Raw genomic sequence first — 12,256 nt, 5'->3', positions numbered from 1 at the left:
GGCTGCATCTTAGCATTTCACTCCGATACAAGTGAGATTCCCAAGTGTATTGCGCCTATTTTTGACCACAAGGTCTATTGACCCGATATTTGAGACCACTCTCATTATCAGTGCATCCTGATTCCTGTCTCGGGCCTTTCCTTGAATTAAACTCCCTGATATACAACGGAAAACACCTTATCTGAGGTGCTCTTGGATAAAATTTGCAGCCGTGTTGTGTAAACGTGCCCAGTATGCAAACATATCAGTGAGTTAAAGCCACAAAACTAAAGCCACAGTATTTAACAAACAGGAGTGACAAGTCAGATTATAAAGTGGTACTCCAGTGATTTTGTATTTTGGGGGGCACATTTAAAAAAGAAGCAACAGAGGCTGAGATATCCTGACTTTTAGTCTGGGTGAAGCACTCCTACATTTCCCATAATGCACCTCTGGCAAATGTGCTCATCTGTCAAACACCATATCCCCAGTAACAGTTTGTAATGCAGGATTTGTGTCAATCTTTTGTAGTGTAAGTAATAGCATTTTTGACAGAATTACGTCTTTGTATTGTGTTGCAGAGATATCTACTAAAATTAGCATGCTAACCAGTTAGCCCAGTCCCGTCAGGTCAAAGGTCCTGTGCTCGAGATGTAAACATAGACAGTGATTTAAACTCCCAATGGACTGCTAGCTGCCCAGCTAACTGAGCTAGCTAGCTAACAGCAGCTACAGAGTTATTTTCTCGGCTTCACCTACACCTTTTAAAAATAGTTTACAGTCGTCACAGCGGCAGATTTAACACTTGATATAGTTAGTAGTCTTCCAAACAAAGGGGCGCTAGCAACAGATTGTATCAGCTGTAGCTTGAGAGCTAATTAAGTAAGATGGAGTTGCCAACGTTAGCTGGTCAAATCGGTAATGTTTAGGAAAGATGAAATACACTTTAGCCTCAAGAACTACAGTTCCCATTGCTTGGGAAGTTTTGTTTTGGTAAGCTAGGTAGTCGCACATGCTATCGTTTGCAGCTTTAATCCATACACTTTTGAATCTGTGCAATATTATGTTTAAACTTTTAAAGTAGTAGTCTTGCTGTTAAAAATAAAGCTACCACAGGCAGCCAGTTAGCTTAGCTTAAAGACTGTTAAAGGAGGATACAGCTAACCTGACTCTATCCGAAGGTAAAGAAAATCTTCTTACCAGCACCTCTCACATAATTAACATGTTATATGTTAAATCACACAAAACTGAAGTGTAAAAACAACAAATTGTGATTTCACGGGGGTTTATGTGCCAGACTATTTCTTTGCCAAAAGGCTTGTTGGAGTCTCCACTGGCTGCTAGCTCTAGCATCACATTTAGCATACATACATAGTGATATCAATAGTCTTATCTTATTCCCTGCAAGAAAATGAATAAGCATATTTCCCAAAATGTTGAACCACTCCTTTAACAACACTAGCAGTGTTTCTCTGGGTGCACAGTCGGTGGAGCTCTGTCATGTCCGTCACGTAGGATTGGGCTCTTCGGCCTGCACAAGGTTAGAAATACAAGAGTGCACTGAAACAAAAACACACACAAACTGGCACAGAGGAATGTGATGGGTGTGTTGGGGACAGGAAGCTGTCGCCTCTGACGGGTCCGCCTCATTGTTCTCCAATCACGCTACAGCTATTTCAGGACGCTGTGTGTGTGTGTGTGTGAGTGAGTGCTTTTTTTACCAACCCATGCCAGATTTATACTCGTATATTTAACTTAAAAGACATTAAATTTGTCATCCAGATCCCAAAACACTCAACCCGAGGATCCTGTATGTGAACCGAGAGACTAAATCAGTCAAGGGGACAGTTATTCTGCCCTCATGTCTGGCAGAGAAGCGTAACACCCCGACACCACAGCTTTATTTGGGCAAATAGGACGAATTTCTGGCATCCCTTCAGGGACTGGGTCAGTCTTCACTGTGGCTCCACTTTGTGATTAAATTAGGCTGACTGGATTCTTTCTTTACATCTAAATCTTGCCCGCTGCAGCTTTCAAGCTCCGACACCTGCATTATTCAGTAATGTAGCCCAGCGCCGCCCCACCTAGAAGAAAATCAGCAGTGTTTCTGACTTCGGCGGAGACTTCTAGAGTCCGAGGGATGAAATGTTCTTCCTGTCCTGCCCGCAAACATTTAGTTTTTATAGGAAACACTTGAATGCCTCGCCTGCACTTTCCCCCATCATTCCTTTGTCTCGGCGTGGGATGAAAGTAGCACCAAATCAAACGCAGGTTTTTGCCGTATGTGCATTGCTGCCAGTGAGCACAGCTTGTGAAGTGTGTAGCGCCGTCATCACCGGCTGACAGTGTATTGATGTCAGTGCCTGGGTCTGTTTTCACCAGGTTGTGTGTATATTTAGTCACAAAGTCTCACCATTTATAAATAACCGGCAGACTGGAAGCTTCTACTGGAGGAAAGATGGCACTTACTGTATCTCACACAGTACAGTTAAACCAACGCATCCTCGTGCCTAAACTACTGAACAGGTCGGTTGGCTGGGACTCCCAAAACACATAGTTACGCAACTTTAGTAAAAAACTGAAGCAACGTTAAGTATGTGACATAATGTTAGCAAGTTAAAATAACTAACTGTAGACAAGCAGCGGTCTCCTGGGTCACCTTACCAACCTCCTCCTCCTGCCTTGACTTTGGCGCTCTTTATACTATTCCACCTGACTTCCTCCTTTGCTGACGTAGTGCTTACTACGCCCACTAGTGGTCAACAACTAACAGAAAACGTAAATATGGGTCTTAATAAGCTGCTTGCACAATTGACCCAAATGGTAGTGGGGTTTTTTTTTATAAGGAGTTAAACACTTTAGATGTGAAGGCCCAAAAAGGAAAGATTTCATGCATAGTAAGAAAATGACACAATTTAATTTATGAAAAAAAGTTAAATGAAAATACTTCTTTTATTCACATCTTTAGGTTTTGTATTAAAAATAAGTAAGAAAGTTACATTTTCATGAATAAATTTGTTTATATTTCTGCATGTATGTTGGCAGCAAACGGTGGATCTTCTGCCTGACGTGAAATCAAGACCTGAACAAACTTTCAGACTTTTAAAGCTGCTAATCCTCCTGCAAGTTTAGTTTTTCCTCCTCTCTACGTGACCAAACTTGCGTGACTCCTTTCTTTTTATTTTCAAGGCAGCTCTCTTTGCCTTTCTTTCCTTCAAGTGTTTACATTCAGATAGTCTTATCAAAGTTGTGAGGTCTTTCCAAAAAGCTGCTACAATCAATATTTTTATATTAGCCACAGATTAAATGACTTTGTGTAATGTGAAGGATATCCCTTGTAGTGACAAACCTCTCAGTTCTACCGAGTATTTTAGCTTCTTCCAGCTAATTGTTTTTGTTTTAAAGCCATTAATATTCTTCTTTGGTTCTGTGGAGCAGCGGAAGAGCCAGCTGGAGTTGGTGGAGACCAAAAACAGAGCTAAAAGGAGAGGAAATATTTGAATTAAAATCATCAGGATACAAACATGACCTGCTAATGTTGCTCTGTGTTTGCTAATACAGTTATCAGGTGAGGTATCTGTTCATTTACCTGTTTATGTTGGATTACGGTCAACGTTGAGCTGTGGAGATGTTTTGGGATTTGGCAAGATAACTACATCAGGGAGTGCACCTTTTAAGCTGATGGGGTAGCCGTGTTACTGCAGCAGCTCACCTATCACCTCGAAGCTTATGATCTCACACACCTTAAATCAAAAACCCTGCTCAGATGACCAAACACACACACACAAGTAGTCTTAGTGGCGGCGGGGCGGAGATGAGTCAGCTCTGTGATCCGGTCTACACACTCCATCAATCCACTCAGTGTCTCCTCTGAGTGTGTGTGTGTGCAGTGAAAGTATTTGTGTGAGGGAGTACATGTGTGTGCGTCTTTACCTGTGTGTGTGTGGATAACATGGCGCCGGCTCCTGCTCCTGGATTCAGGCTGTACAGGGCTGCAGTCTGCTGAGGCGGAAATACAACACGACATTCTTGAAAAGGGGGGTTGTGAAATCTATTAAAACTAGGAGACTAGTGTTGAAACTCGCAGTGCTTGTTCACCTCGCAGATTTAAAGTGGCAAGGTATTCAGATGTTCTGTATTGTAATATGAGCGATTGTCAGCTTCTATCGCGGGTCTCTGACAAACCAGACACTGCCTGCCCTCCATCCATCATGCAAGAGCTGTGATTTAATCAAATTTTAAAGACTTCTGTGATGTAATTGCATCAGGAATCTTTATCTGACGCTAATGTGGAACAGAAATGTTGTCCAGTGCAGTGATTTTAGGCTAAAAAACTGTCTGCTTTTGTAACTTATATCTCAGAATACAGTGTTGTAAAGGGACAGAAATCTGGCAACGCCGCTCTCAGTTTAGTTTTTCCACAAACTTCTCCAAAAACTGTTATTATCTCCTGTGAAAAATGTGCATAAAAATAACTGCTGCATCATTACAGTGATTAATTTTAACTTACTTCCAGTAAAAATTCAGAGAATTCAAAGTTAAGGTTGATTTGGTTCAACTTGAGGTCACTCTGGGGGATGAGTGTGGCGCTTGGCACCGGCTGACACTTAAAGAAGTTCAGTGTTAAGCGGCTGGTGTGAGCGGCGCAGAGTTTTAATGTGCGTGCCGAATGTGGAATGCTCGGCTGTAAGACGGAGGCTGGCCGAGGTCAGAGGTCAGCTCAGTGAGTACGTGCGAGATGGAGAGAGGCGGACAGGGGTGTGGTTAGGGGTCGGTGGTGAGATTTGGTTAAAGGTCGTGTATTAATAGCTCAACCTTTAACTGTGACCTCAAATGTCCGACTGATTGTTAATTAGATTGGAGTGGGCAGTTATAGAGGCAGAGAGTCAAATTACGGCAAGTAATCAGTATTTTAATTCATATTTTTTTATTTTATGCCACGTTTCAATTAAGATTTTTCATATAAAACATGATGAGAGATTAAAATATGATGCATGGTTACAAACACTTCTCGCGCTACAGCAAAACAGCGTTGCAGCATTTTCCTAAACAACTGAGGTAGATGGGGACTTGTTTTAAAACATAAATAAATAAATAAATGGCTCCATACAGCTCGTCTAGAGTAATCCAGGTCTCTGGAAGCCCTGAGAAATTAATTTGAAAAGATGTAATTTACACCCTTTTCGGAGCAGAAATCGCCACTGTAGCTATGAAGCTAATAGCATTAGCATGAGCTTGACTGCACGTAGCGGGTGTAAATACAGTTTTGGATCTCAGGGCTTCGGTAGACTTGGATTATGCTACACAAGCTGTATGGAGCCAGTTTTTTAAAATCTTTTAAAACAAGTCCCCATCTGCTTCAGTTGTTTTAGAGAACGCTGCAACGCTGTTTGTTTTTCCTGTTAAGGTCAAGAAATGTTTTGCGGACTACAAAACTTCCCCCGCCTTCCCATCAGCATGGGGGTGAGTAGATGTTGACTGAATTTTCATCGTTGGGTGAACTGTTCCTTTAAAGTGAAAACTCCTGTAATAAACATACAGAGATAATGCAAAGTTTAAAAACTAGTAAATAACACTGACATAACTTTGATTCATGTGTTACTTTCTATACTTTTTCCAGCAAGAGTTTCACCTAATTTGCATTAACTCACACAGCAATCCCTTGAGTTTAAATTTGTTGGACAGCTGGATGGAAATGTAGTTGCAGAGGCAGCAGGGTAGACGGACTCCAGCTGCAGATTGAAGCCGTGTGGTAATGCAGCGGATTAGAGAAGGCATTCTGTCAACAGTAAATCCCCCCATTCTCTGTTTTAATCCTGCTGCTGGATCAAGGACACTTACCTCCCGACAGCTTCACGTGCCTCTGTATATGTGTGTGTGTGTGTGTGCATTTCTGATTAGTTTGATTCAGACAACAGGCGGCAGCAGGTTCAGATTGTGGGACTCTCAGGATGGTGTTTTGGGAGTGTTTTAGTACAAAGCATGCAGACATTCAGCGTGTGTGCGTGTGTTATTTGGGTACAAGTGGCTTTAAACTCAGCCAGCAGCTCTATGCTCAGCACCGGCCTCTGCCCAGAGCTATTTATAAAACTGTCCAGATGTGTGGGCGTGAGTGTGTGTGTGTTTGTGTGTGAGAGAGAGAGAGCGCCTGGTTTATCAAGAGCTTTATTGTTGTATCTGTCACATCATTGTGGATGAATTTTGAACATGTTTCACAGTAAAAACAAGGAAACTGCAGTCTCATTTTGACAGGAAGTGATGTTGAAAACGTACGTCAAACAAAACCAAAACTCTTCCGTTAAACTCACACTGACAGGAACCTTTTCTGAACTTTTCCGCCTTTTTACTGTCAACACTCATGTTTAAATAAGTAATTGGATTTCTGTAAATAGGTTATTAGTCAAGTGTAATTTCCTGTAGCGTTGAGGTTTTTTTATAGTGTGTTCCAGTTCCTGTGATGAAGAGTTTCCATAGTGTCAGTCTGGAACTTTTGTGATAGAAATCTTCAGACCGGATTTGCTCTCATTATCCTTGTCGTGAACAAAATGCTGATGTCAGTAGTTATTTTTACCACGTGGGAAAAAAATCATCGGGAATTCCGGATATCTAACGCACAGGGTTCATCCCCCCTCCACGCTCTCTCTCTTTCTCTGCAGCTTCCTGTTTACCTCTCTCTCCCCCCTCTGCAAACATGTTGCACAGCTAATTTAGCAGCGTTACAGAAGGGCTACGGTATTCAGTCTCATAATGGCAAGAAGGATGGAGAGAATGAGAGGAAGGAGGGGAGTGGCGGCTCGACGTTAGGTCTGACGTGACTCGCGCGGAAGCTGAGATGCGGTTTGGCGTAATCGCCTTTCACCATGGCGACCAATGTGCATGCATGTGGGAGACAAAATTGAGTACCTGAAAGAAAGGAGGTAAAGAAAATGAACAGGAGAGTTGTGAGTGTGCTCCGTTTTAAAGGTCGACAGGATACGGTTTTATTTCTATCCATTCAGGATGTGAGTTGAACTTGTTAACCTCTGAAGCAGCTGCTGGTAAAGACCTTTTTTAAAGTCATTGTGTGGCTGACATAAAGGCCAATCTTTGTGTCTTAGTCACTGTGGGTGGTGTCAAGGTGATGTCAAAATATATGAGAAATGAATGAATGTTCATATAATAAAGCATCCAGAATATATCAGTGGTGCAGTTACAAAAAACATGTTGTTGTGGGTCACTTCTACAAGTAGATTTGGTAGATATTTACCATCTCACATTGGCAGAATAAAGTATTTTTTGTAAATTAAAACAATAGTTCAATGTTTAAGAAGTTCTCTTATTTATGCTCTTGTAAAGATTTAGATGAGAAGATTAATACCACTTTCATGTCTTATCTTATCATGTTATCTATGGTGAGACATGGAAGTCGATTAGCTTAGCTTAGCATCAAAAGTAAACACAGGGTAGATGTGTTAGACCAGACCATTAAAAACACAGAAACCGCCCTCACACTAGTAACGTTAGCATAGAAAAGTATCGTCAGCATAAAAAAGTATCATCAGCATAAATGAATTAGCATAAAAGAAGTAACATTAGCATTGAAATAGTAACATTAGCATGAAAAAGTGACATTAGCATAAAGAAGGTAAAGTGAGCATAAAAACTGAATGTTAGCATAATAATGTAACATTAGCATCTCGTCATAAACTCTCAGATTTCTGGTTTGTTTTCTACCTGGAGTAGTTCCTGTTCCTGTTATCGTCATCAATATAAAGTGATAGCTGCCTTAATGCCACCAAATATGACCACCAGATACTGACCATCATCCCTCTTCTTGTCCTTTCTTTCCCCATCACCTTTCTTACTTCCTCTCTCTCTCTCTCTCTCTCTCTTTTTCCTGTAGGTCTCCAACCTCCCTCCACCCCTCACCTCCCTGTGGACCATAGGAACGCCCCGTCATCACCCCCCTGCGAAAGGATTTCCGGATCATCCCTAATTCCTCGTCTCTCTCTGCCCATCTCCCACCTCCATCACTTTTCCTCTGTCACCATGGGTACCTGGAGGATATACAGAGTACTTTAGTGCCCTGAAGCAAGGCATTTCTCTGACACATTTGTCAGAATGGACGGGTGTCCTCGGGTGTTGAGAGGGATAAATCGACAGCATCGACATTCACAGTGGAAACGTGGTATACATGACTGATCCAAGACTATGGTTCAGACCGCCTCCTAATACTCTGAATGACGACTAGTGGATTCTGGGAGCTCTGAAGTGCCTTGCCCAAAGGAACGCCAGCAGAGCTTTGTTCCTTCACATCATTAACTTCTTCAGTTGGCCCTAGTGGTGCTGCTTTGAACCTAGAGGGCCTGCGTGTCTACTTCCTGTCTTCCCCCTCTGTCACTTCCTTCCCCTTCCCTCTTTGTTTTCTCTCTTTGGTCTGCCCACTCGGCCTCCACCATTCGCCCCTCCCTCGCAACGGCCGTCCTCCCCCCTCGCCCCCGCCCCCAATCATCCTCCCCCTCTCCCTCCACCTCCTCCGCCCCCTCCTCCCCCCACCACCACCATCACCACCACCACCACCATCCTCACCACCACCAGCACCACCATCACCACCCCCAGCTTTCCTCCTCTCCCCCTCGCTTCCAGCCTCCTCCCTTCTCCGCCTCCACCTCTGCGGTAACCATGGCGTCTGCTGCCACCGCCTCGTCCTCTCCCTCGTCCCCCTCATCGTCGGGCAACGGCAGCGCCCGAGATCACCTGCTGGCGGTGCGTCGGCGCACCCCGCACGGCCGGCCGTACACTATTGGACCCGACAACCTCCGCAGTCTGTCGGTGCAGGGCACAGTTGGAACCTCCACGTCTGGGTCCTCCTCCGCTATGCAGTCAGGGAACCAATCGGAATCGACGGGGGTGGGGCTTCAGCGAGCTAATAGCGACACAGACCTAGTGACGTCAGACAGCCGCTCATCGCTCACGGCGTCTACGTACCAGCTGACTCTCGGCCACAGCCACCTGGTCATCTCGTGGGACATCAAGGAGGAAGTGGACGCCACCGACTGGATCGGGCTGTACCACATCGGTGAGCAAACTCAACCCTGCCTCCCCCCACTGAATTATGGACCAGTCTGCTTCAGGAGGGGGGCTTTAACATCTGTGTTTTGAATTTAACAGAAGACTTGCATGTGACACAACAAGGGCCATTGATACATTTTATTATTGATTAATCCCTCAGTTCTCATTTTTTAAAAACAACTATGATACTACAAGTTGATATCTGTCTGGAATACGAACAAATAACAATTATGTAACAGCCATCTATGTGTTATGTTCCAGAGATATCTATTGAAGTAAGCATGCTATCCAGCTAGCGCCTAGCTAATTTGAGGGGTGATACTCCATTAGTAAACAAAATAAACACTCCACTAGCTGTATGGTTAACTGAGCTTACTAGCTAACAGCAGCTACTGTTAGCAGCAGTTAGCAGCTACACTGATGATATGCTGCCTATATATACTTACTGCACCTTTAACCTATCCCAAAAAAGTTATTTTTAAGACAAGACACAATCCTCTAAACCTTTTGTTTGCAGTGTTTATGTGGCCGTGGTTAGCAGTTTCCAGCTACAGTTGCTGAGCTATGATTGGACAATCGCTGTTCAGGGGGAGGTTTAGCAACCAAACAATCGATTAATGGACGAATGGTTTTGGCTCTAACATTTTGTCTGCAAACCACTGCAGTCTTGCTCTTGTAGAAGCTAGCATTGCTACATGGTTGCATTAATCACTCTGTTAGCTACTCTGTTAGCTGTGTTAGCTCACCAGGCCAACACTAAACTTTAATTATTATCCAGGTCCACTGGGCCTGATACCTCAAACACAATCCACATTTTCAGACAAATAATTTACTGTAACGTCACTCGCACCAGACTTTTCTAGGTATTCTTTTCCCCCCATCCAGTAAGCTATTAATTGCGCCTCCATTGTGGTCTATTCTTGCTTGCTCATCGTCATCATTTCCTCTTGTCTCCCAATCCCATGCTGTCTCTCCCTCCATCTGTCTCCCTGTCCACACGTCTTCTCCTGCTTGTGGTGTAATAAAAATTGCTGTAGGATAGCGATATGATAGCGAGGTTGCGACTTGTAACTCATCTCCTCAAGGTTAGAGCATTACATCAGCCCCACTGCTGCCACATTAACTGGCTAATGGATTGTGTGTGTGTGTGTGTGTGTGTTAGAAAAGATGATGAGAGAAAGGGAGGAGGTTATCCTGAAGAAAGTGATGCTGACTCAGCATCAATATCATTTAAGAGCAGTGTGTTGCTTCTTACATTGCACTCATACACACTCTCTCACACACACACACACACACACACACACACACACAATTTTAAGTTCGTCCTGAAGATATAAAAATCTGTGTGTATATGTGAATACAATTTTACAAGCAGATGTTTGTACCTACTTTGAGGGACATTTTCTCTTTAATCTACATTAAATAGGCATGAAAAATGTTATATTGTGTATCCCAATTTAATGATGGATTATAGCAGGCGTGCCCAGAGTTTCTACCATGGAGGCTGCCAACAGTAGCTACCATTAGCTAGTTAGCTCTGATAGCAATGGAGCTAGTGGTCCAGACTGTGAGCACCAAGGAAGTGTAGGTGCCCTCCCCCTTTTCCGTCTCCGAATAACTTTCATACAGTCCCTAAAATGCAGTGAAACGTGTCTTCTCGCAGCAGGAAACATTACAAATTGTGTGGAGAGGACATAAGATGTAGGTATTCTGTGTCCGTACAAACCAAAAAAGGTTGAAAATATATATATTCAATTGTTATTTATTCCTCTGCCTTTATAGCATTGATCCAAGTCTATTTTTCCACTGGCTGCTATTGTTACTACTCGTTCATTCAGGGTTTAATGTGAGATAAAAGCCTCTCTCTGTTAACAGTCTGCTGGGCTCGCCGATGCCCTGTAGCTCTCAGGCTCAGGTGTGAAAGAGCAGCTTTCAGCAGCCAGTGATACACACTCCATTTTACAAAAGCTAAGGTCATCTCAAACCACAGGTGACCCATTTTGTGTGTGTGAATGAGAGTGAGTGCCTGTGGACAATCCTTTATCCAGACAGAGATAGAGAAAGTAGGGAAAGGTGATCCCTCCAGCCTCTGTGCAGCTCTCTGGCAGTATTGACCTGAAGGCAGGGGGATTTCTGGGGTGGTTCTCCCCAGGGGCGAGCACTGTTTCCAGCCTGGCTGTCGGCCATGCTCCCCTGGAGCCGGCTGAGCGCCATAACCTCTCGCTGCTGTCTGACCTGTGTGTGTGTGTGACTGTAGTTTATAAGGATGATTGCAGGGTTATCAGGTCAGACAGGTGTGTGTGTGTGTGTGTGTGTGAGGAATACTTATTTGCTGTCACTAACAAAGGCTCAGGGGTTATTGATGGTGACCCCCGGTGACAAGAGGGCAAGGGTTGTACTGTATATATATATAAATATATATATGTGTGTGTGTGTGTGTGTGTGACGGACAGCAGTATTGATTCATCAGGACACGGGCCATTTGTCACAGGACGAACACATAAATGTTTGATGGCTCAACAGGCGCAGACGCGGGTGTGGTTTATGACCTGTGGGCAGAGTTTCCCTCAGGAAGCAGTAACCTCCATCCTGACGGTTCATCAACGCAACATGCCCTCTCTCCTCTCATGTCTCATCTGCCCAAAAATATACAAACAATGCCAAAATGCCGATTAAAGGTTTTCCAAAGCCAAGGATGACGTCCTCAAATGTCTTGGTTTGTCTTGCACAACCCAAAGATATTCAGTCTACTGTCATGATAAAGAAACAAGAAAATATTCATATTTTAATGACTCAAAACGATTATCAAAATAGTTGGCGATTGATTTCATACTTGACAGCTAATTGATCAACTGACTAATTATTACATCCCCAGCCCAAAGACTTGATTAGCTAACACTATCTAAAGTGGTTAAACTGTAGTTTGCTCCAGGCTGTGCGTCGGGCTGCAGCACAGGTTTGAAGGCTATTGACCAGATGACTGAGACAGATGGACTCAGTGATTGGCAGCTTGACAATGACTGATGGACTTAATTACCTTTCAGGTAGGTTTTTGTATAGCAGGGAGGCATTAAAGCTTACTTACTTAGGTCAGTCATTACTCATAGTAAGTTTGGTCATTGGAAAAGGGCTGTGATGTATTTTCACTTTATAATGGAGCTCAAATGTGGGATTTTCTTCTTTGTGTTTGCAGCTTTGTGTTGTTTTCATTTTAAATGTGCAGATA

General features: G+C 43.4%; 1 protein-coding gene and 1 long non-coding RNA gene across 5 annotated transcripts in view; one reads left to right on the top strand and one right to left on the bottom strand.

Annotated features, from left to right (window-relative positions):
• Positions 1-12,256, top strand: part of hecw2b (HECT, C2 and WW domain containing E3 ubiquitin protein ligase 2b) — a 29,017-nt gene that overhangs the window by 1,550 nt on the left and 15,211 nt on the right. For both annotated transcript variants that reach the window (XM_084347520.1, XM_084347521.1), the window contains exon 2: positions 7,862-9,037. In XM_084347520.1, the coding sequence (XP_084203646.1) occupies positions 8,641-9,037 (397 nt within the window). In that variant the 5' untranslated portion in view covers positions 7,862-8,640. The remainder of the gene's footprint in view (positions 1-7,861; positions 9,038-12,256) is intronic.
• LOC311253506 overlaps positions 2,943-12,256 on the bottom strand; it is a 40,758-nt gene continuing 31,444 nt past the window's right edge. The window contains exons 3-5 of one of the 3 annotated variants that reach the window (XR_014621687.1): positions 3,913-3,978; positions 3,569-3,737; positions 2,943-3,457 (exon numbers count right to left, since the gene is read on the bottom strand). This is a non-coding gene — a long non-coding RNA (uncharacterized lncRNA). Of the gene's footprint in view, positions 3,458-3,568; positions 3,979-12,256 lie in introns of all 3 variants that reach the window. The other 2 variants (XR_014621688.1, XR_014621686.1) reach the window with 2 other exon arrangements.

The sequence above is a fragment of the Pagrus pagrus genome (genome assembly GCF_965226575.1).
Source record: "Pagrus pagrus genome assembly, chromosome: 24".
Classification (NCBI taxonomy): domain Eukaryota; kingdom Metazoa; phylum Chordata; class Actinopteri; order Spariformes; family Sparidae; genus Pagrus; species Pagrus pagrus.
The sequence above is the reverse complement of the archived record's forward strand: the minus strand, read 5'-3'. Positions and strand labels throughout refer to the sequence as shown.